Below are 25557 nucleotides of genomic sequence, written 5' to 3' on the forward strand. Positions count from 1 at the left end.
AGATTTTGAGATAAATCATTTAGTTTGTGCTGTCAGCTGGGCAAAACAGCTCAAGGGTTTGACAGGGAAGAAAGTTTGCTGTTTCATGAAGTGGTTGAAAAACTGCTTGGGACTTGTCTCAAATAAGACAGGAAAAACTTCATGGGGAGGATTCTAGACCTCAGTGAATTAATTCCTGCTCGTTCCGGGGAGGCTGAAAACTACTAGTCGTAGCAGAGTGGGTAAGGAATGACTAGAACAGAGGAGGCTAGCACTGAAGGGAGGAAGGGGAAGGTTTAGAGAAATGTTATTGCTGGAGTTAGTCAAGATTTTACCTTTTAAAATCACCTGTTTTATATTAGTGGCCCTGGCTAGAAGTATAAAGATACTCATAAAATTTTGTGATCATAGAGAATTTGTTGATGGGACTGAAAAAATGGTTTTTCAGTTGGTTGTGAGCTGTGGTGCTTGTCAACTGCATAAAGTCTGAGAAGAAATTGGGTATATTAGGATATATTAAGTTGACAAAACACGTGCAATAATGAAGCTGTGAAAGTGGCATTTTATTTTTTTTTTTTAGTAGCGGTATTAATGGTAGTGTACAAAGCATAAATAAGATACCTGTGTGCTATATAATATGGAATGCTCTGTATGCTTCTGATCCTCCAGGTTCAAGAATGATGAACTCAGACTAGATCTGGGAAGAAAATAAGACATGCTGCAAGGAAACCAGAAAGGCTGGGCTTGTTTGGTTATACAGAGCAAAGGCTGAGAACAAATTTGACTGTTGTCTTTAATGGCATTGGGGCTAAACAGCAGAAAGGAAGGGAGGAGCAAGTTAAGCTAGAAAGGAGGAGCAGCACAAAACCACACTAGTATACTTTAGTTTGAGAATTTTATTTAAAAAAAAAAAAAAAAAAGCAGCTTCTTGCTGCCAGAGCAGTGAGATTCTGGAACAGACTTCTGGACAGAAATGTGTCACCCCAACATGTAACTAATTGTAAGGTAATACCTTATCAGGTTATATATGAAAAAGAACACATGATATCAGTGTTGGTTGGATTCAGTGGCAGATCACATGATCCTAAATTGAATTTGTATGTAGGCAGTAATTTTCTCTTACTTTCTACAGGGAGAAACAGATGGAATACATGACATTGGCTAAAACTTATTTGGAATGTGGAGAACCAAAACTATCATTAAAATGTCTGTTTCAATCAAAGGAGTTCCGGCTCTGTGCAGAACTGTGTAAAAAGTTAGGAAAGGTATTAAATCCTCTAAACTATCCTCTCCTTATCACTTTCCTTTTCCTACAGCTTTTTTCCCCTCATATTACTCATAAGGTGATAGTATTCTTCTGTGACATATTAGTAGCTGAACTGAAACAGCTCTTTAAGCTGGGCCATTCAAGAGGAAGCATTTGTCACAGAATAGCCAGAAGGGAAATGAAGAGGACAGTGATGCAGTTATGCAGTCTAGGTTTATTTCTTTGGCTTTCCTCAAATGTCACCATCAGTCATTTATGCTTTGCAGTTGAAAGTTAATTAATGACCAGTTTAATGAAACTTATTTCTGCTTTGCAGTCGGAAGTTAATTAATGACCAGTTTAATGAAACTTAAACTGTTATTTCATTCGATACTCTGATGATACTGAAATGTCACTGATTACACCATCTAAGTGGAACCTTGAAACTTGTAAGGGTTAAGTAATGTGCCAACAATAATTTTCTAAGTGTATGAGGATATTGAACATTTTTCGTTTGCAATGTTTCCACTGTGTCCTGGTTTCAGCTGGGATAGAGTTAATTTCCATCCTAGAAAGAAGGTAAAGGTGTTGTTCCCAAATATTTAAAGTTTAGGATACAAGTTTAGGGTTCCCATTCTGCATCCATAACTATTTTAATCTAATTCTGTTGATTCTGAGAAATTTGCAAGTCAACAGAAGTGTGTATGGTGTTTTTTAACAGGCAGAGCTGGGTGAATAAAAAGTGCTTTGGAAATCCTGTATAATACCTTTAATTTTGCATTCCAGTTTTTTGGACACATGTTTTTAAGGATTTTTTTAAATTTTTTCAATTTTAATGATGATAACTTTAGTATGTATTTGATTACGTTCAGATACATTCAGATACATTTATTAAAATGTGCTTATCTGTGAGATGCCTACCTGATGGAGTTATTGAATTCTATTATGTAGTTTTGACTGTTTAGAGCACTTCAGTTTCATTACTGATTTCTGCATTGCAGATGAGAGATGCTGCAGTTTACTATCAGAAAAGCCAGTGCTACAAAGAAGCATCTGAATGTTATGAACAAATTGAGGAGTTTGATCTGGCAATTAAAATGTATTGTCAAGAAGAACTCTATGAAGAAGCAGCAAAGGCAGTTGAAAGGTACGTCTTCCAAGATGGTATTGGAATATACTTCTCCTTTCCATTTCCAAATTCACAATAATACTGCTGGTTTGCCATCAAATTTTCACGAGTTTTGGATGGTGACTTTGTTTTATATCAAGTTAAATTAACTTTGTCAGAATTCTCACTTTGGTAATGATAACATGGTGAAAGCATCCTACTGCATTCACAGCTGGAGCAGTGACTTAGCTTCATTTTCCTGGGAATTTTTCCCAGTCTTTATTACTAGTCATGTAATTCTCCTTCAGCCAGTAAATATGACAAAAATATTTAATAGAAGTATTAAATACTTCTCTTTTAAGACTTAAATAGTAATGGATTTAGCCACTTAGTCACTGACTTCTGTAGGAGTTATACCATTAGATGTATATGTAATGCAGCAGTTGTTGTGGCAAATAAACTATTTGCCTCTTCAAAATCTCTAACTTAAGAGCAAAGAATAGTTATTTAAATGAGCAGCTTGCACTGCCTTTCTGACAGATTCTTGGTCCCAGTCTCTGAGATTAACTTTTCCACACCGTCTCTGCTGTGCTGGCTCAGAGCAGTTAAGAACTGCTTCAGACTGTGCTTCATAAACTGATCTTATTAGTATCTTTTTGACAAAACTTTGCCTCTGGCACCACCCCTGTGACCTCATTTGCACATTCTTGTACTGCGTAAACAGTTCATTTATTGGCCACACTTTTCATTACACCTAAATTAATTGATTACTTTTGAAGAAGGTGTACAGCAGTTAAAATTCTAGCAAGCCTACAGTTACACACCTTCACTGAAATCCTTTGTGATGTACCTTAATAATGACAGTTGGGGTTTTTAAGCTTGTTTAATACATAGTTTGATCAAAAGTTCAAGCATTCAGGTCATCTTGCCGACTAAGTTAAGGTGCTTAGGCACTTAATAAGGAGCAAAGTATATAGAAGTACATACAACAGAATTGAAAGAGTTGTCTAAACTGACCAGTTTATGTAAATTTTACAGAATATTATCTATATTGACTTGTGGAGAATTCACTGAAATTCGTGTTTATTTCATTCTGGCTTCTGTTCATGTTAACAACCATTTTGTATTGAGGTTTACTTTAATAGACAGAAGATTATCACTGACAAAACATGATAAAAATAATCTGTACAGTGATTTGACAACATGGGGAAAGATCCACTAATGCTGTAAACCTCGTGATCTTAATTTGTACCAGAAGTTTTAATGGTCTTGCTTCAGACAACCTTATGTTGTAACTAAGTTCTTTCTGTAGAGCTTTTAAAATCACGTGATTGTTGGGTTTTTTTGTGTGACGGACATATAACTTGCAATAGTTGGCCTTTTTGAAGGCTTCTGGGGGCAGCTATTTGTTTAATGTCTTAGGGGCTTTTTAGAAACGCAGTGGTTTTTTGTCTAGGTTAGTCATCTGTGGTAGTAAGTTGATCTGTTATTTCAGATACGAAGAGATGTTAAATACAAAAGGACAGATGGTTTCCAAACTCTCGTGTACAGCAAATCAGTTGTATTTGGAAGCAGCTGCAAAGTACCTGAGTATGAACAGAACGGAGGAAATGATGCGAGTCCTTTCAAAACTTGATATAGAAGATCAGCTTGAGTTTCTGAAGTCTCGTGGATGCTTGCACCAAACAGCAGACTTACTGAAAAGGGAAGGTCGAGAGGAAGAAGCTGCAAAGTTAATGAAACAACATGGGTTTGCTCTGGAAGCCGCCAACCTCACAGCTATAAAAGAGTTCCGTGCATTGTGTTTGCTTGCTGCAGCACGTGCTGGTGTGACTTGCTGCTCAGAATCAGACCTGGTGAACATGGAAGTCATCCTAAAGGAAGCCCTTGAACTTTGTGAACAAACTGAGCAGAAGTCTGGCATTGCTGAGGCTGTGTTTTTGCAGGGAGCTCTGACAGGAGACTGCACAAAGCTGAGCAGTGCATACAGTCAGTTCCTCTCTCTGAATCATTCTGCTGGTGCAGTTGAAGCTCTCTTTGCATTATCTCGCTGCAGCACTCCTAACCAGAATATCCTCTTTATGGCAATGCGCGGCTTAATGGCTCTTCTGAGTCTGGTTAGGGGTTTGAAGAAAGCAGCCACCAATGCGGAGAAAGATATGGTGAAGTCATGTTTTGCCTATTTTGGGATTGTCCCAACAGGTGACAGTTGCCAGGTGTCTCAAAATGAAGCTGAACCTATTCTCAAGTTTTTGTCAGACAAGCCAAGCCTGAAAGAGAGGAAGACAAAAGGTGATTTCTCAGTAAGCACAGAGGAGGTAAAATCGGCTTTGAAGCAGCACTTGTTAAGCAGGTTGTGCTCTATCACTCATGAGTTACTGAACAAGCATTACCCTGATACTTGTATGAAGTTCATTGCTGGCTTGAACTGTGAAGACAAAACCTGTGAGGGTTACCATAAGCCCTTGTTGCGCCATGAAGCAAAGACAATATTTCAGTGTAAAATGCATTTGGTGGCAGTAAGTGGACTGCTGTTGGAAGCCAGGTGCATTTTCCCTAAAGAGCTGCTGAATCAGTGCAAAAGCTTTGATGATATTTTGAGTGCTCACAGATATGCATCATGTAAAGCCCTCCTAGAGGTGTTTTTTCCTAATCATTTTCATTTGAGAATACTGTCTGAGAACCCAAAGGCATGCAAAGAAATACTGGAATTCAGTGACGTTATTTCCAAACCCTGTAGGGCGGCGTTGAAGGAGTATATCACATTCAAGTTTAAAAAGGAGGACACTGCAGCCAGAAGAGAATCAACTGACTTGTGGCTAAGTGCCATGCAAGTTTTCATCTTATCTTCGGGATATCCTGAAGAATTTGAGAAACTTCTTTTTAAGGAGGAGGATGATTATAACAAAGAGCTTAACTTTGCCTTGTTAAAGGCAAAAAACTTACCAAAGACTAAAGGCCAAGGAGGAAAGGCCAAAGGAATAGAGGGCAGACATGGTATGTTGCTACCTGACAAAAATACTGAAAACGCAGGAAGAACACACTTGTGCTTCATTAGACTCCTTCAAAATTCACTTGAGCAATTCTATGTTCATAAAAACCCAGAAAACTGTAAAAGGTTTTTTTTCCGTTTTATGAATGTCCTGGTTAAGAAATGCACGAGATACCTGATTCCAAGCATAGGGAATACGGTGATGTTGTTGGAATTCCAGTATATTCTCTGTTGTGCTGTCTTGATGCGTCTCTCCAAGAACATCACGCTCTGCTTTCCAAAAAGTTACATTGCTCTCATTCATTACTGGGAGTTTTTGTTCAGAAGCAAGGGCCATAACAAAGAACCTAGAGACTCATTTTCTATTATACAAGAGTATAGACCGAAGGACGCATACGTAGCTGTACAGAATTTCAGATTTCATCTCTGTTATCTGGCTGAAGTTTTGTGTGGTATTCATGGAAGGTTCAATGTCATTCTGGATGCTTTTGGGGATCCTGACTGCATAACTTCAGGGGAGGCTGAGCGGACTGTAGTGCTGTGCCTAGTGATGTTACTGAATGCTGACCAGGTGCAGAATTCTAAATATCGATCCCACTTATGCCACCACTTTCCTGAAATCAAGACGATGCTGAAATCAATGCAGAAAGACTCTCCCTCTAAAGTGCCTGCAAGATTGCTAAGGGTTGTGGAACAAGTGAGTGATGCTACACGTGTAAGAGAGATTGCTGCAGGCCTGCAGGAGCTGCTGACAGAGCGAGATGCAGAGCACTTGGTTGACTGCCGGTGGAAGTGGGACTCCACCTACACTCAGGGGCACCCACCCATACGGGGCATCCTGTATGAACCCATAAACCTTGACAGGTTTACGACCTCTTTGGATAAGACAGAATATGCTGATGATCTAGAAAAGGAACTTGAAGGGGTTCATTGCTTAGAGGACCAAAAAGATCCCCTGGAAGTCATTGCACTCAGCAAGCAACAGAGGCAAGAGCAGAAAGCATCTGCCCAACGCCACCTGCGTCATGTCTTTCATTTTGTTTCTCTGTGCGTGAAATGGAAAAGGAAGGCCTGCTCCAAAGCTGAGTGTGTTGCGATGGAAGGAGAGGAATTTGTATCAGAGATCTTCAAAAAAGCAGATATTGACCAAACACAGTGTGACCTCTGTGGAGTCAGATTTATCCAGAGCTCTGAGAACTATTTCAGCCGAGCAGAAAGCATGGAGGCCGACACTTCTGAAACTGTGACACCAACAGAGATCAGTGGGGAAGGAAATGCAATTTCTGTGGCCAGCGAGGCTTACATAGAGCACCAAAACACAGATGAACACAGAAAGAATAATGCTGTCTACACATCCTATGTCGACTTTTTCAGAAGAAAGGTAGATCCAGTAATACAGGATGGACTGGAGGTAGTGGACGCCATTACACAGAAGACTTATACCCAAGACCATTTAGCATATAAAGAAGGTTCCAACTTAAGCCAGAGAAAAATCAAAGAGAATATTAAGAAGATTTCAGATGCAGTAGAGGAAATCTACGAGAGAAAAGCTTGGGCTAAAGGTAGGACCTTTCCAGTTTTCTTTTAAACAATATGTCATTTGTGGCCAAACTTCTAGACCTGACAAAGCTCCATTTGAAAATCTCAGTGTGGTCAAGAGAAAGATATTTCTGGGTATTTCAGGTAGCTGAGGAAAAGAAGAACAGAGACAGCTGAAAATATTAAAAAACATATTTTCACCTCTTCCAAACACAAAATAAGACATCAAATAGTACAGGTAAAGTGAATTTTAACTGCACGATCAAATGCTGAATTTATAGTCTTACAGCAGCCTGTTACATTAGACCAGGTAAACTTCGCTAATATTTCTGCTGTTTCCTACGTACTTAGTTCTGCTAGCCATAGTAATTTGGATTCGCAGGAGTAGAGTGTTAGGAGTACTTGGAGTCTTGGTTAAGGATACCTCTGACTAGTCTGCCCTTGAACTTGTAGTTTTCCTAGGGATGAACAAAAGTGGATACTTAACTACAAATCTCTGGGGTATCAGACACTCAAAGGCAACCCTGCTATTATAAAGTCCAGTAAATTATGTACTTAAGGCATATGTATTTTGATATTTGTCCGCCCCCCCCCCCCCCCCCCCCTTATATGCTTAAAGCATTATACTGTGTTGATTTTTGCAAGCAAAATTGAACCACTGAATGAGTTGTCCTAGGAGCAAAATTGTTTGGGCTACTTGCTGTGGGAAAGTGACATCTTAAGTCAAAACATTGTTAACTGGCTTTAGTTATAGAAATCCACCAACCCTGTCAAGCTGTCACTTTGCTTGGGATGTCTTGACAGTAGTGAAAAACTGTAATATTTGATATGTTCATCAGCTCTGATCAGTGAAATTCGTTAAATCTCTTAACTAAATGTTAGGTAGTAGTCTTCATTTGTAAGCCTTATCTTTACTCTTAGTGGAAAGCGTTTACTTATGGATGAAATCCATGAAGTTTTGCTTGTTATTTATTTGGCTGTCTGCTCAATGAACCATGATAGTGATCAATATGATAGATGTAGTAGGCTCAATTAGGTAATAGTTGATTTTGTTATGACAGTTGCTTGATGACTGTTACCTTGTTCTTCCACTCAGTAAAAATATATTTTCCGAAATTATTTGCCTTTGAAATTACTTTTCCCTCACTTTATAACAAGCATTTTTCAAGTCCTTAGTGGTGCAGTTAAGCAAAGGCTGCAACATCTCGGGTCCATGTTTTACTTTGACCTGTATAATTTCAGAGGGATAATGAAAGCCAGGAACTTTAATACCCCAAAATAGATAAACCGGAACGTTTTCAGAAGTTTCAAGTGCACCTTAAAAAGGACAGCACAAGGATTGAGAGCTGCTTCTCTGACAGTGCTAGTAATGTTGATTGGGATGGGGAGTAATACATGCAGCATCTTCAACCTCAGTAGTGAATTTACCTGCAAGTGAAATCACTGGTGACTGAGACTTCTTGCTTTGCAGCTCAGTGTAACTTTGTTTGGTGCTTGGCTTTTAGCTGCTGTCCATCTTTCAGCTAGTGTTCTTACAGAATGTTAATTGTGCTTCTTTTCAGCTGAAGAAATAATAACCAAACATGCCAACAAATTGGTTGCCACCGTTGATGAGGCTCGTAAGTGGCTGAAGAAAACGGATTCTCCTAGGGTGAAAGAAGGTACGTTTTCAAATTGCACAGGTTTCTGTGCCCTCTAGAGGGCACTGTTCAGTAACGGTCTCTTGGCATCAATTTAGTCTCCAAGTCACGCGTGTTGTGGATATTCACTTACCCTCGAGGCAACAAGAAATTGGCGTACCAGTCTTTCCTCAATGGCTCTTTAAAAGAGCATGAGCCTCTCAGCTGGTTACGGAGTAGCCAGGATGGAGCAGGCCTCCTCCCCAGCACTCAGTGGATTCCAGCCTGCGTAACGTACGTGTGTGTTTGTGCACACAGGCACACGCAGATGCACACATAACTGTGGCTCAGATGCAGCCTTCAGGACAGAAACTTGGGTGGGGGAACAGAAGACAAGCTATCTTCACCTTCATCAGTAAGATAGCGCTGTTTCTTAACTGTGCTGCAGCAGTGTGTTTATGACAGTGGGGATCCAAGTTCTTGGAAAGCAGCTTCCTAACAAAACTGATCCTTAGCTAGCTTTTAAGAGTTCTGTGGAAAAACATTATATATGCAGTTGGCTTTCTTTTGCTTTCACTTCCATTTCACTTGGTTTCACACCAGAAGTAACATACATTGATGCAGTCTATTGCTTCACAGACCTCTGAGGACAAGTTTAAGACTACATTGTGCCTACCTGTATGTCCAGGTTTAAGCAAATATTTAGGTGGTGAGATTGCAACAATTGCATAAAAAGACAGCAGTGATCAGGCTTACAAATTGCACTATATGTAAAGTATTAAAGTAGCTCTGGTTTAGAAAATCTGATTGGGATAAAGCCTTGTGTTACACTTTCCCATTCTGAGAAAGATATACTTAATAAAACTACATGGGAGGGCTCCCATAGTCTCACAAGGAACCTTATAGTCTGTTTTTGAAGTCAGTAAGCAATTGTATTGTCTGCTGAAACTGGACCTTGAGAGAGGAGTCATACATCTTACAAAAAGTCAAAAGCAGTAACAATAGGAGCAGAGATCTTCAGTGTAAAAATTAATTACTAGTGCAGCAAGTGGCTTAGCAGTCTCTAGCAGAACTCTGAAGTGTATTGTCATGTTAAGCTCAGTACTTCTTAAACATGATTATATACATACAAAGGTATATTGCTGACATAAAATAGCAATGACATAGCTTGTGATAAGAGTAAAAGGTGTTGGGGTTTTCCATTCTGCGTTAATTTTTTTTTTTTAAATACAGGCTTTGTGCATGATAAAGACTTGGAAAATGAAGTAGAAGATGAAAGCATGGCTTTTGAAGAACTTGCCTATAAAAAACCTTCAAGAAAAAAAGGAAGATACGGGAAATGTTAATTAGAAAAAATACGCAGGTGGCTATTCTATGCTTTTAATCTAATTTTAGAACAAAAAAATGTTGTTAAAAAGAAAAATAGAGGGATGGGGTCAGAAATAGGAAGATTCTGAAGAAAAATAATTATTTGTGCTATTGGGTTTTGTATCACTTGTGTCAGAATAATTGCCTGTGTGGTGACAATGTAATTGTTAAAACCTATGATAGGGCACATTTCCTTTCAAACCTATGTGGTAGCCTGAAAATAACAAAAAGAGAGACAGAGACCCAAACAAGTAGTAAAAACCAATAATGCTTCTGCCTTATCTCAGGGGTATTTTTCCACTCAGTCATCTTTTTCTTTTTTCCTGTTACTTTACATCATCATTCTTCTGAGCTAGAATACTCAGAAAAATGTAAGGATACTTTCTCTGATTTTAAGAGGTTTTAATTGTTTTTAGGTTACCATTGTAAACCTGCTGTATTCTGAGTCTTATATATGGAAATTCTTGAGTCTTCAGGTGCGATACTTACAGTATCTCTCTTTTCTATTTTTATGACAAGGACAGTAATTTCTAAACGCATTCGTTTTTAACTGTACCTCTAATTAGACAGGTATGGAAGTTACGGATTGTCTTCTATTGAATCAAGTTTTGATATAAACTTACCTGTAAATATTGAAATATAGATAATCTTGTAAAAGAGTATTACACATTTTAAGTGTTTTGTAATTTTTAATTGATACAGGGATTATTGTAATGTATAATAACATTTTTATAAAACCTGTAAGATTTTTAAAATCACTTGATTTTGTCTTATTTTTTGAATACTTTCTGAAAGCCATGTGTGACTGACTGCATGAGTGACATTTACAAGTTGGGTCCAAAGTATGGGTTCATACTGGCAGTGTTTTACTTCTGAGATTTCAATGTCTCCAACATACTGTAATCTCCTTTAGCAGCATTTTAAATGTTAAACGTAATTAGAATATTAGTTGTTGAAATACTTTGCCTTGAAAAGGGAGCTACTTTATATATGTAACAAATTGTTTCAATAATTACCTTTTGCCAAAATCTTAGTAACTGGCTATTATGCTCAATGTCATGGAAGTGGGACATTTTACATGGGTGAAAATGAAATGTTAGTGTAGAATGGAGCAGCGTGGGCAGCATTAATAGTTACCTATTGCATTGTAGTTGCTGTTGTCTGCCAGCAGACTTTACAAAGTGCTTCTTAAAGAAGCCTTGTGGCTTAAGCAAGTGTCTAGAAGATAGTTTAAAAACATCTATTGATGAAATATAAGACTGGTCACTCACATAGAAATCTAGAATTCAGAAAGTTGGATCCTTAATGTAACTACTTTGGCCTTGTTTTTTATAGTGATATTTTTGGCATTTGAGGTTACTCCAAGTAACTTTCCTCATTGCTTTCTCAGCTTGAGTATCTACATTTGTGGCAGTGAATACTGCCTAAACTTTATAAGAACAGTTACCATTTAAAAATCCTTGCTGGCCACAGTTTAAAGATCTAGGGATCATGCTTTTTCTTTCTCTTTATGGGAGAAAAAGAAGCTTTGAAAACGTTATTGCAAAACACCAAGCAAAGAGAAGGACAAAACAAAGAAGTAAGAACAGAAGTTATATTACATCAGGAACTTCACCTCAGGTACATCTCCTTGGTGCAGAGACCTATGGTCCTTGCTATGGTTCTGTACAAACCAGTGGTCAGTCATTCTGTGACTGAATCAGTGCTCCCAGATGGAACTTGTTTCAAATAGCATGCGAAGGACTGATCACTAGCCAAAATCAATGGCAATGCAAATTTCAGGGCTCATGGTTTCAGAGCTCTATTATGCCAAGATTTCAGTAATGTTTAAGCAGAGATGGAAAATCTGGTTGGTTCTCCAGTCTGATATCAGTACCTGAAGGGGTTTTTTCCCTTATAATGATATACATAAATAAAGATAAACCTTGCTTTTCTATAGCATTCTCTTCAGATAATAATGACCTGTTTGCATTAGTCCTGTTTGAATGTTTAATCGGAAAAAAGGGGCTCTCCAGATAGACCCTTGGGGTTTTTCTTTGTTTATTTAAAAATCTTTCTCACCCGTGGTGGAAGCCCACGGTTTCTGGCACCAGCTAATGCCTTTGACTCAAAGGGCTTAAGAGCCACGACAGGTGCCTTGGTACGTGTGAGATGCATATTGCACTGAAACCTTGGAACAGAGTAGTGGATGCAGGCTGTCAAGCTAGTCCACCCACTTCTGCCTAAGCCATGTTGAGTTGAAAAGAATTTAGAAAAGGCTTCAAATGCACAGAAAGTGGTGACTTAAAAATCTCTTTTCCTGGTGATACAAAAATGAACAAAAAAGAACAAACTATTTACTGTACTTGGAAGACAGAGGTGTGGTCTGAAAGGTGACAGTTCTCCAGATTCCAGACTTCTCAAGAAAAATACTTCTTGCTTGCTTGAACCTCATACTAATACAAAGGACTGTGTGGTAAGTGATGGGTACTTTACACCTTTTTCCTCAGTTCCTCTTAAAAGCATTGTTTTGTAATACTGCCCACAGTTTTATTCTAAAACACTTTCCTAACAATTAGCTGTTACAGACTCTGACTTAGCAAAACATTTAAGCGCTCGCTGGTTTTTATTTACTTTCATTCCTAAAGGGAAACCTTTTGCCTTTATGCTCACTGAAAATGTAGAAGGGAAGAACCTGTCTTACCTCAGTATATGTAATATAAAATATTTTCCTGCCAGCAATCCCTGTGACATTATTTGCTGAAAACCAATTATGAAGCACCCTTCCTTGTATGAAGGGGGACCACAGCCACTGCTGCTCCACTTCTGTCTTTGTTGGAGCATTCAGTTTGCATGAAAACCTTCACACCTGCACTTACACAGCAAGACCCGGAGAGGCTTCAGTATTAGATTGATGACAGATCTGCCATTCAGGCTTTCAGTGAGCATGTAACTCAGAAATCTATTAGCAAAGTACCAGGCAACGCTCGTACTCTTTACTCGTTTATCTTGGTGTAGTAGTTGTCAGAAGTTTTGAGTGTCTTCCCTAATGCCCTTTTATAAGAGCTGGTGTGGCAGGGGGTGGAAGAGTTTTCGTGGTTTATTTTGTAGTTTTCATGACTACATTCATATGCCAAGACTTCTGACTACACATACGCTCAAAGTCAACGTGAAACACTTAAGAGTCGGGTACTTAAACACCAAAGCAGTGGATTTTTCCAATTAATAGCCATTAAATACTCTGTGAGAATTAGAGCGTTTATTTCCGTTTTCTGATGTGGACTTCTGATACTGTTTTTGGCCTGTGATCTGAGCCCGGTACGTGTATGTGCATGAGTGGTGTGTATTCATATTGTCATCTCTGCTGTGTCGATCCTGCTGTGTTGCAAGAGGATGGGTGCAGTCTCTCTGAAGTGTTACAATTCCGTGCTGCCTGATCTGTGGTAATAGTGTTTGGAAAGAAAATGGTAGAAGACTTTCACCTACCTACAGCCCATCTTCCATTTAGTCTGCACACAAGGTTTTATGGTTTAAATACGCAGTTGCTAGTGATTTAAATAATAGCAATGCTCCAGGCATTTATAAGTTACTTTAATTTGGCTTCTGATCCACTGGTTTCTAAATTGTCCTTTATAAGCCAGTGCTGAAATTTTAGCAAAAAACGGACAGAATTAGGTCACCTGTAAGACATTCTGTAGGCAAATAAGTAGTAGTGATGCCAGAAAGTAGTTTTCTTTAAATACTATAGAAGTAAATCCTTGTAATTCCCTTTTGTGAAGGAGTGACTAGGTCTTTACTGGAGCTCCATTACACCAGTTCAGTGCTGTATGCCCCTCTGCAAACTATTCATTGTAACATTTGCTTGTCTTGTGCTAGACATACTTTATGAAATCATGGGATGAGGATTTTACCTTCAAACAATCAGGGATAGAACATTTGAGCTGTTTAAAAGTTGGCTGCTTCCCTAGAAATAAGTTAGAGCAAAACACTACAAGGAAATCTGCTGCTGACTCGCCTTGTCAGCTTACATATGCTGAGCTTTGAGTTACTCCAGTATTAGTCATGTCCCAGTCAAAGTCGGTATCGATGTAGTTTGGAGCACTCTACATGCATTATAGAGCTTTTCTCTTAGGAACTTTACATTTCTAGTAGTTTTGGGCAGGGTTCCCAAACCTTGAACGAAATGTTGCTTAAGAGGACTCTGAAGAAGAGGTAGGTGAGGTGCCCGATTTCCTCTGGAGAAAGTTGGGTACCTCAGTATGGGATGCGGAGCAAAAGAGCACTGAGCTGAGAGGCACCGGTGATCTGAAACGGTGTTCCAGGTGTTAGAAGACATGCAGAAAGGAAAACACTGAATACAGGTGATTTTCAGACCCTCTGTATCATTGGAGCTTCACCTGGGGGAACCTGGGAGTAGGAACATGTCTGAAGTGTGCAGCATGGGAACCTTCAGTAGTCTCTCTGTCAAAAGAACAGATTGGAGTTCTTTGTTTTCACTAGGAGACAGCCAGAAAAAAGTTTACTTGGAAAAGGATGTGATGGTGAGTACTGACGTAACAGCTGAGTGGCTGGAGTGCTCCTCTAGGCTGCTGAGTCGGCCAGGTTTCAAACTCGGCCCTCCCAGGAGGATGCTCTTGAGACATGTGCTGGTTTGTCTAGAGGAGCATTCACTGCAGCTGCTGCTGAAGGTGACTTAATTCTGGGCTTTTCTGGGCCAGAGAGAGGGTGGGAGAGGGACCTCTTCAGGAAGGGAAGACATGCATTGCAGCTGCAGGTGTCAACGCTGTAGTCCTACATGTCGAAAACAGCCTTCGGAAGGGGACCTATAGCTGCATTGTTAGCGGTGCTTAGTTGCCAGGGCAGGGTTGAGCCCCCTTGCTCTGGTAAGTGACTGCTGGGCTCATTGCACAGTGAAACAGCTTCAGCAGGAGAGGTAGAAATGCCAGCAGCTGGGTAGCCAGGCTCATCCTCTGCTAAGCTACAGGTGAGGTGGGGTTGAACCTGGATCTCCTGTTCCCTGGGAGAACGCTCTGATGCAGAGGGTAGTCAGTAGTGACCATTCCATGTTCTACGGGGATGCTCGTGGTGTGCAAGAACCTGGACTGAGGTAGCAGATGAGAAAGAGCTGCCTATTTTCTGGATCCTGGTTGGACTTACAGGTAGGTAACACACCGAGCTGTTCAGCTTTGCCAAAATATAGCAGCTCTGAGCGTATAATAGAGGTACTGGATCAGACCAAGGGTGGTGCAGCCTGATCGATACCTGGGGTTTGGTATTGACCAGTTGCCAATCCCACCCATTTTCTTCTGAAGCCCTTTCCCTTCCCCCAGTAGGTATGCACCTTTACAGGGTCAAGTTCAAAGTGACATTACCTTCAAGGCAAGGAATGCTGTTTCACAGCCCATCCCCATACTGATGAGGCTACTTCTGCCCTTGGGTCTATTAAATGTAGATATTAATATTGCTTACATAACTCCATCAAATTTTAGAGTTGGGAGATTTGGGGACAACTGGCACTTTACAACCTTATATGCTCATTTTTCACTGAAAAGTGCTGGAGTAAGTTAACGGTCTTGCTGTACTTATTTGAACCATTATTATCAGGCAGATATAAAGTATTAAATGCTTTAACAAATCATGCAGACCCACATTTTTCACAGTTCCTAGATAAAACCTGGTCAAGTTTCCTTAAACATGCAGCTGGAGCTGTTGACACGGAACTCTTGGCTGAAGACCTGCATAAAGAACAGAGGGATCAAGCTGGAGTGAGTAAGTAATGAAATAACTGTCAGCTTCCAAGTTGCTCTACTTGTCTCTGTAAATAACGTGCCTGGCCAACTCTCCCTTCTTCCTGACCCTGTTGCTTCAAATGTGTCTGCTGTTCAATCCGATGCTGTTCAGAAAAGGTCAGACACCAGCTCATGGGAAGGGATTTCCCAATGTTACATTCACAGTTTCTCACCACTCTTGACTCGGGCTGGAGGAGGCTGATGTTTAAAAAAGGAATAAACTTGTAGAACAAAGAACCGTACCTGTGAGCTGGAGTGTGTATAGCTCGATGCTCTGTGGCAGTCTTGTTGTAGGGGGGGAAGAAAGGACTTTCGTGGTTGTGTGGAATGTGTTTTGTGTTGGGAATTAAAATTAGATCTGCTACTGAACCGTGAATATGGGTGCCTATTTCTGCCCCCAGCCCTAAGGATGTAAGTCCTTCATCCCCTCACCTTGCCCACTTTGTGTTGTCTAGTTCAGAAATTGCTGGTTTTGCTGGAGGATCATTTGAAGCTATGGTGGCTTGTGAATCATGAAGATAAAGATGCTGAATCTTCAGTAAGTAGTCTTTTGGGGACCTAAGTTAGACAACCGCCTTTGGCTAGGAGGAGCTGTAACTCTCCTGAGCAGCTGTCAGCGTTGACTGAAGCTTGTCACTTGACCACTTGGGACAGGTCACCATTCCCCAGCTGGAAAATATTTCCTTCTAGGAGTTACGAGCTTTTAATTTGGACTGTAATCACCTGATAACATAGCCTGGGCCTTTAATTGGCACCAGTGATGCAACCGCTTTTCTGGTTGAAGTCTTTTGGTAGGATTTGTTAGAGCACAGTCTGAAGAAGTTGCATCCTTATGGAACAAAGGACACAGTCTTTCCCAGTTCAAAGCTGTAGTGTGGACCTCCATCCTCATATACCTGCTAACCAAAATTGGGGTGAGAAGAGAAAATACCACTTCTTGTCCAATACTCATCTTCCCACCATCCCCGTTTTGTACTCATTCTGCAAAGATTACTAAAAAATTAGCTGAAAATGTGGAGTAACATGATCTACTCAGTTCAATTGATAGATAAAGCATTACACACACTTGGGAAAGACACTTCCTTTGGCCTTTCAGACTCAAAGAAGTCCCAAAATGTGCAAACCTTTCTCTTTATGAAAGCTGCAATATTCAGAATAAGAATGAAGCTGGGAGTTTTTTGAAGCTGGGAGGTTTTAACTGAATGATAAATGAGGCAACATCTCCCTTTTTCACCAAATTGCTTTTGTGCTTTCCTCTTTAAACTATCTCAAGGCCAGACCTTGAGATCTGGACTGGAATACTCTCTGAACACAGGTTTTTATATGCCTTTTAGTTACACATGGTGGACAATCTTGTATTCATGACCACAAGCTCTCCCCACTCCTCGTAGTACCAGTTCCACAGATGTAGAAGTGTTGCACTGTGTAAAGGATTGCGTTGTGTGGTTAGATGCTTTCTTAGACCTTTATTTCCTGATTCTTTTAAAGTGTCTTCAGCCAAAACTAATTTTCCACCCCAGCCAGGAGTGCTTGACTTACTGCTTGCTTTAAAGAAACAGAAAATCTGAAGTGAGTACTTCCTTCCAGGAGCCAGGTATTAAAGGGAAATACCATTGGTCATGAGACTCAGGATTAAACCTCAACATTTGGAAACAGTGAGGCATATGACTGAATTGGATCGTTTGTGACAGGGAAAAGCAAAAGGAAAATAGTCTTTATTGTCAGATATCCTCTGTTCCTTTCTGTTCCTAAGAGGCAGGGCGGAGATGATCAGCAGTGAACACCATGTAGGATTTTGTAGCAGCTTTTTAGTCAGCACCTAATAAAACCTACAGTAGAAGCCTCTTCGTACATAGGGTGTTAGCTAAGAAGCAATGTCATATTTCAAAATGAAGCACTTGGGCAGTGGGTGTGTGTGGAGGAGAGAGTGGGATCATGCTGTAAAAAGTGCTCACATTTTTAGCCAGACAGCACTTCTGCAGCAAATAAAATCTCTCTCTCCAACAGATGGAGGAGAGGTGAGTGGGAGGGAAGTTTGGAAGCGCACTTTGTCATTTCTGTTCGCTCACTGCTTCAGCTGCAAGGGAGGGCGCATGAAATACCAGCCGATAAAAGGGTGGATTAAAAAGTGCAGCAGCACCAAGGAGGTAGAGGCAACTCTCCATGGAGCAGCTTCCATCTGGGCCTGTCAAAATGCTTTACAAACATTAGGCAGCTGAGCTGTATGGTATCGCAGTGGACATGTATTGATCATTCCTATTTAGAGATGGAGAAATTCAGGAATGGAGAGTATATGACAAGATTTATGTGCGAAAGAATATTGATTTGTAGGCCTGGACCTCGTGCTATGAGCATCTTCTGGTCCCAGTACAGGACCTCACTCCCTGTATGTGTTGTTCAGACTTAGAGTAGCTGCCTGGCATTAACATGGATAGTTCTGTACGTGCCTGACCCAGCCTTCCCCTGGAATACACTGTAATTTACTTTCCTTGATCAGGCTTAATTTACCTGTCACTTTGATTAGAACTGATGACTTTAAAGCTCTCCTGGAAAATAAATTTTCTCATCCGAGAATGGCAGGGAGAGAAACACAAAGTGAGAGCATCTGTACTGTTTCCACCTGCAAAATTTTACTTATTCCTCCTCAACATTTGTTTTAAATGGGGAAAAAAAGCATCTCTGATGTTTTGTTGCAATAGAAATTAATTACCTTTCCACATTTCCTTAGAAAAGGGCTGCTTTTTTAAAAAAATCGTGGTTGCACGAAGATATGTATTTGGGTGAAATGTTTAAACATGAGCTCAGAGAGATTGGTAAGCTCTGCTGTCCATGCACTGGAAGTAACTATGTGAGTATATTTGCACCCAGCATAAACACTTCCAGACACATTTTAATCTTATTTATACTTAGGCAAAAGTGGAGTAAATCTGGTAAAAACTGGATTAATTTCATTGGTATAAAAGGGAAACAAGCAAAACCAGTCAGATTGTTCAAGCCTTGCTGCAGGGCAGTCAGCTCTCAATGTGCAAGCTAAGGTGGACCTCCTGAACTACTCTGACCTGTTCAGCCAGCCAGAAACCAAAAAGAGATGTTCTTGTGGCAGTTCAACTGGATGTCAATGGTATTGAACTGCTGATGAAGGTTGCAGGGTCGTGAACCTCCTGCTTGCTTTCTCAGGTTCTAGGGAGCATTTATTTCTGTGGCTAGGAGGGTGTGTATCTGTGCGTTTGGGGATTTCCTCAGCTAAGCTTCTGAAGTGTTGGACTTCTTGCCCATTTTTGTCTGTGAGATGGTTCTGCCTGTGTCGCACAAGGGCTGGCGTTCCGGCTGCTTGATTAGATATCCAAAACATAGATTCATCTCCTGGGTTTATGCTTTTTAACTATGGTATCTCAGACTAATCACTCCCGTTTGTTCCTGCCTTGCTAAACCAGGGTAGCAAAACACATTCTGCAAATGTCTGGCATTCATCATCTTACTTTTTTTATAATTGCGAACTATTTGTGTCTTCAATGCTGATTCATGAAGCAAGGTATTTCACTGAAGCTGAAAGGGAAATGACCCTGCATCTTTTCCAGCTTATTTGTCATTTCGTTTTTTTGTCCCTCTTTAGGGATCTCTGTCCTACTTTCTGTCACATGTATTAGTCTTGGCTGATTGATATGAAGAGATAAAGAGCCTTGAGGAAAAACAGTTTTATAAACAAAGATAAAGAATTCTTTTGCTTCATTTATAAGAAAAATATCTTAAGCAGAATGACAGAGCATTAACTGACCCATTTCCAAACTAACTTAGGAGTAGATTAACAAAGAAACTAACATGTTAGTTTGGTGGTTTGTTTTTTTGTCTTGGTGTGAAAAGACAGAATAAAACAATGGTGGCTTCAAAAAAAAACATGCAACTGGGCCCACTGTGATGAATATTTTCTACTAAAATATGTTTACCACTTATGACCTGAATATTGCTATGAAAATGTGTATTGTGGATTAGCTTTATTTATTAAATCCTTATAAATTACACTCAGGAAAAAAATCAGTATTATTTTGTCAGTCACAAAACTCCAGTCAATGAAATAGGTGAAATCACCTCTAGTGTTTGTGTGTAACGTTTGCTGAAGTAATAAATTATATGTAGATAGTTTTTGCTGCATGAAAAACTAAATTCAGTACAAGGACCATTAGAACTTGACAAATTGGTTGGGAGTTGAAACCTCTGTGACGAAAATTTACAACCTAATGACAAAACCTTGAAGAGGAGAAGTTAACCTCCTCTGCTTCTAGATATCTTGAAGGACAGATAGCCACAAAGAATTCCTTACTCAAAGAGCTTTAACTTCAAAATATAATTCAATAAATGTTTCGTTATTATCCATAGTACTCCATGTAATTATATTTAATTGATTAAAGCATATAAAGTTTTTCCTTTTATATGTAATTGAAATTTCCATCCAAATTAGCTTAACTCAAATCATGAATAAAAAGGAATCCCCTTAGAAATAAGAAGCATTATCTGCCTTTGTCTAATAGAATACAGTCTAAAAATTAAGTTGCCTAATTATACATTCTTCTAGTTACCAAAGAAAAAGTACCAGATTTAGTAAAACGACCTCACTTACTTGCAAAACAGCATGTCTTAATAATTGCTAAAAGTGAGAATCAATCTTCAGAAAAATAACTAAGTATAACAAATCTGAGTTAAGAATAAAGCCACATTTTGAATCAGGATGTGTTCTTTGCTGAACTAAATCATGTTAAAATTAGCTTTTTCAGCCTTACCCATATGTTACCTTTCTTTTTGAGCTCTTGTAGGCTCTGTGTGCATTTGATGATAGCTGCGTTTGTGAATTTAATTTTTTTTAGGTTTTCTTGCTGTTATCAGTTGAGTAATGAACAATTAATAGACGACCTCAAATGATGTGGTGACCTCAAGTGTACATCTTTCTCTCTCTTTTTTCTACTCAGTGAAAGCACATTAAAGCCTATGTGTCCAGTGAATGTGTAAGGCACTCAAATACTTGGTGCCTGGCTCCACAATGAAACCGGCTAAGGGCAAGGGGAGATGCTAAAAAATATGGGTTTGGTTTGGTGAACTTAGGTCTCACTTCTGTGACTTTTAGCTCTTTCTTAAATCTGGTTCTTGGTTACTCCTCTGAGAGTTTAGGAGTAAAAGAGCCAGCACTGCTTTGTTTCTCAGCACATAGATAATAATTATTTCCCTTTGGATTTATGCCATGTAATTTAAAAAAAAAAAATAATGCAGTGAGTAAACAAAGCTGTAAGTCATGTGCAATCATCCCCAACCTACTGGAGTTATTAACAGCACCCACTCATTGACTTTCTAACAGAGACATTCATCTTTCCTTTAAATTCTCACCTGGAAATGTGGTCATTAAAAAACTCATGCTCAGATAGCCTCTGTTCTGAAAGAATTCTTATTGAAAACTTTCAGTATTTACCACAGCATGATTCTCTCCAAATTGTCCTCCTTTGGAGTGCTCACTGAGTGTTTGAAACTGATAAGCTGGAAATCTTGCCTCCAGATATTTTCCATGCCCTTGCAATGTAAGTGCAGGTATCACTGTAACACAGAAATTGGATCGAAACATTTATTTTTTGCAAATGTCTAAAATAAATGAATTTACATTCCTGCCTTGAAAAAAGTAGTTAAAAACATAAAGCAAGAATTTGTTCACATGGTGCTCTTCTTTCCCGTATCAACTTGCTGGAGAGGCTATTTTTTGTTACAGCCTTGATTTTCAAGTGCAGTTCACGCTCACCGCAGGGCCTGAAGCACTGAGTGAAATGATGGGTGTAGCCTCCTTAAATCTTCCCGTGGAAAGGGCAGGGCAGCAGCTAGCCTGCACTCTTTTCAAAACAGGTCAAAGACAGTTCTGCACAGACTGAAATAATTTCCTCAGCTCTGATGCTTGGGAATTTGTCACACATCGGACAGTGTTGGCGTATGACCAACGTGTGCATTGGCCCATGGATAACCTATGTGTTTAATACATTCAGAATTTAAAAATACCTGAAACTCTAGATAGCCACAACCAATTACTTGAAGTAGGTAAGATTTAAACAGAGAACATCTGTTTGCTCTTTAAAGGGGAGAATCTCTACTTTTGTCCCTAAAATGAGCAAAGTAATCCATAAAAGCATCACATCTGCTTGGTTTCAGCGAACAGGCTAGGAGTTTTTGCATCATTAGTTAAGGCTGACTCTCGCTCTTTTATCATCTTTGATGGCAAAACTCATCAGATAATTCTAATGACTCTCTGATACAAAGATGGTGTTTTGAATCACATCTTCAGTTTCACACAGAGGTCTAAACTGTGCCACATTTGAGCACCGGCTTCATATAAGGGAAATGCATCCTTGGAGTATGTTTGATAGTCTTATGGTGATCTTCAGCACAGGCACGGGAGGATAAAGCATTGTCTAACAACTCTGATGAAGTCTTCATTGGGAACCACTCCTTTCTTTACAAAAAACATCAGGCAGATGCTGTATTTGTATCTTGTTAAGTAAATTAAAGACATAGCTGGTGAGATGCAGGATTTTTCATGCGCATTAGTTTGCAGATACTATCCACAGGGCTTTACTGATGATGTGAATAAGTTGCCTGGGTAGCAAAATATGGTCCCCAGGCTCCCAGGCTGTGAGCAAATACTCCACCGCAGACCCATTCCTAACAAGTGTAGAGGGATTAGAAACCATTTGCTTACTTTGAACTGTTTTGCTCCTGCTTCCTTGCTTGAGAAGAGTTTATGGATCATTTAAAGGATGGAAATGTGGTATTTGCAGGGGACATTTTTGAAGTGAACTTAAATATTTGGGTGACTGTATGTTTTGTAGGCAAACTACTGCTTGACTAGATGAGGTGACGCAGGCAAGCTGGCCCTCGCTTCTTTGTGGTGCCTTTGTGTGAAGTGAGGTGCCACGTGGGATTTGTGAAGTGATCTGCAATGGATTTAAAATGGCTTTGAAGAGACTGAATTTTCTCATAGGGAAGGAAATTTCCACCCATTTTTCTTTTCTCACCTTTTCACCACTGAAATATCAAGTCTAGATTTCCTTAGTTTAGACAGAGACTGAGAGGAACACTGGCAAATGAGAAAAGTATAAATAAAAGGTTGTAGCTGTCTGTAGCCATAAGAATAAATAGCATTTTTCTGTAATGTAAGTGTAAACTTAACACTTCATCCATGTCTTCTGCCTTAGGAGACTGAAAAAGCATTAACGTCAATGCACTATTCCTCATTATTCAACATGTACAGAAAAATTTCATCATTTTTAGCAGGATGAAAATCGGTCTAGTCTTAGGTCTCAGTTCAAAGCAGCTTAAGGCCTTAGTATAGCTGTTTAGGAATGAAATTCGAGTGGAAGTCTGGTAGAAGGGTGTTCCTCACCATATCTGCTATGATGCACCTACAGTAACTGTTTCAGTTTGAACCTCCTGTGAAAATAAGACTCTACAAATAGCATTGGATAGAGCACTAGAGAATAAGCTGGGACCACAAATCTGTGCTGGGGAAGGAAGGACAGAAAACTTCTTAACCAGAGTATTTTATGCCAAGTTCTGTTCCAACAAGATGTCTCTGAAATGGGGCAGCTCTGATGTGACTGAGCTGGGACAGGGGATGGAGGATTGTGCCCATACCATTTGATGTGCAACGTATATGGGTAGAAACAGGGAAAGTAGTCTGTTTCCCTTTCCCTCTAAAGGAGCTTACTACTGTGTCTGAAGGACACATGGCAGAGAAAAAGCTATACTAAGCGCAGTCCTCTTGGCTGAGTAGCCATAGTTTGGGAGGTCTCTCAACAATTTCTCCACTTTATTTCACTGCATCACAAGAAGAAGGGCAAAACCAGAAAACAAATGGCTTGCTGCCATGTGGCTGTGGGCTAACACGCCTTCTCCATCAAAATCCTAATAAAGCACTTAACTGTCTGCTCTTGCCTTTTACATCTTTCTCCTTTACTTGGGTATGGGTAGATTGGCAGCTATATAGAAGCGCTTTCAGTATCTCAGCTTCCCCTGTGTTCTCTGGGGTTGAGCAAAGTTCATTAGGGCCAGTGGAAAACCACACACTTTCTCATGATTTTTTACCTTGTCCAGTTACGTGCATCTCCTGCACTCTTGCAGGGTTAAGTCAGGAAAACAATGAAACTAATGCATAAAGAGCTCAAAAGCTTGCAAATAATGCAATACTGCATATTCACATAGAAACAAAGGAAAGTGATATCAAACAAAGTGGCAAGTCTTTTAAAGTGCTTTTCTGAGGGGTCAACATTAATGCTATGTGCTCATTCTGCTGTGTTCTTCTAAAACTGACAGAGTGTCTGTGCTGTGGACCCTGTCTTAGAATCAGTGAGATTTAAGCAAGTTGTTCTGGGAGCAAATTTCTTGTGAATTGTCCTTTGCCTCCAGTCTTTCATCTCCCTCATGCTTTCCTCCAGTTTGAATAGTGTCAGCTCAACACCATGTGCTGTTGATGCAGCAGCTGTCGATAATAGCCCTGAAAAACATGGCCAGGGCTACCCATGGATGATCACCCCTGTTCAACTGCCCGTTGGTTGTCAGCAGCTGCATATGGGAAGAGCAGCTACATCCTAGTTGCTTTGAGGGAAAATAATTTGGATTGTTGTGTGCTAGTCAGCTTTTAAGTTTTCACAAAATGTATATAGTACGTTATATTTCAGATGTCTATCCTCTTGTCAATTGTGGTAGAAATTAGTCAGTGGTTTCCAAATCATTGGGCAAGGAAAGTGACAAATAAACTGGAGAGAAAATCACAGCCTCAAAAGTCTTTCTTCCTTGGGAATTCAGGCTTGAAACAGTTAATGCATATTTGTCTGCTCCTTCTTCTGCCTCCAAGGTTGTTATTTTCTAAGATACTCTTTCTCAATCAGGAGGCTGAGCATTTCTTTATGGTAATACAAATTCTCATAGAACTAGCTGAGTCTTCAAAAAATCATTGTTATATTGTGAGATTAATTTAAATAAATAAATTAAAAAACTTGCCAGAACGATTTCTCCTGTTTTGGTTCTCTTGCTTATTCAGTGTCTTGTCCATCAAAGTCCAGTATAAGTAGCTAATTCTAGCCAGGGCTCCCAAAAGTTACAGGGTGGCACCAGTCATCCTAAGCATGCAGAAAAGGAACAGCTGGTGACTGTTTTTGTACACCATCTTCCTCTAAATATTAGAGGGTGCTTTGCAATGCAATATTGTTATTTATACTTCAGTAATACTAAGAAGTTCTAGCTGAAAGTGGAGCCTGAAGGTACTATTTTTTTTAATCTACATGCCGTAGGAGATAATCCTGTCCTCAGTTCCCCTCTATCCCTTTCCACAAAAATATCATAGCTAATTAGGCAAAGAGTGGAACAGGAAAGAGAGGCGCCACAAAATGAGGAGACTTGTGCGTGGCTCCAGAGCAGATCAGTGCTGTCTGTGCTGAGAATAGAGCTCAGTCTCCTGCCTTCCCATTGGAACCTCTTCCCTGGACACCCCTGCTGCATTGCAAGATCCCAAATAAAATGTTGCATTTTTAATATGGTGTTACAAAACTCAAAGTTTTAAGGAAACATTATAAATACTTCATAAATATAGAAAACTCTGCAAAACACTTGAAACACACTGTGTCTTGGGATATGGCTGAGCAGTATTACTTCATTTTTATGCAAAGTTGTGAAAATATTGAGACAAAGGGAAAAAAGGGGGAAAAAGTAATTTGGTTTCAAGGATTCTGCTTCATCACATGCTTTTCAGACACTCATGAATCGTCATGCTGCTGTGACCTCTCATGAGAATTATATTCCTATTAAGTATATTTGTGTTCACATTAGCATAAATGCGTGAACACTCGATGCATTTACCATGCGCAGGCTTGTCTTGTCTCTCAGCCTTGTCAAAGCGATACAATTTTTCCCCCCAC

General features: G+C 39.7%; 1 protein-coding gene and 1 long non-coding RNA gene across 5 annotated transcripts in view; one reads left to right on the forward strand and one right to left on the reverse strand.

Annotated features, from left to right (window-relative positions):
• The window catches only part of TRANK1 (tetratricopeptide repeat and ankyrin repeat containing 1), a 66159-nt gene extending 55550 nt beyond the window's left edge, over positions 1 to 10609 (forward strand). For all 4 annotated transcript variants that reach the window (XM_080383258.1, XM_080383256.1, XM_080383257.1 and 1 more), the window contains 5 exons: positions 1112 to 1244; positions 2227 to 2372; positions 3829 to 6887; positions 8427 to 8525; positions 9717 to 10609. In XM_080383258.1, the coding sequence (XP_080239384.1) occupies positions 1112 to 1244; positions 2227 to 2372; positions 3829 to 6887; positions 8427 to 8525; positions 9717 to 9829 (3550 nt within the window). In that variant the 3' untranslated portion in view covers positions 9830 to 10609. The remainder of the gene's footprint in view (positions 1 to 1111; positions 1245 to 2226; positions 2373 to 3828; positions 6888 to 8426; positions 8526 to 9716) is intronic.
• Positions 1 to 25557, reverse strand: part of LOC308062230 — a 337663-nt gene that overhangs the window by 214839 nt on the left and 97267 nt on the right. The gene's annotated exons all lie outside the window — the stretch shown is intronic.

This window comes from Falco punctatus, assembly GCF_963210335.1.
Source record: "Falco punctatus genome assembly, chromosome: 4".
In the NCBI taxonomy this organism is placed as follows: Eukaryota; Metazoa; Chordata; class Aves; order Falconiformes; family Falconidae; genus Falco; species Falco punctatus.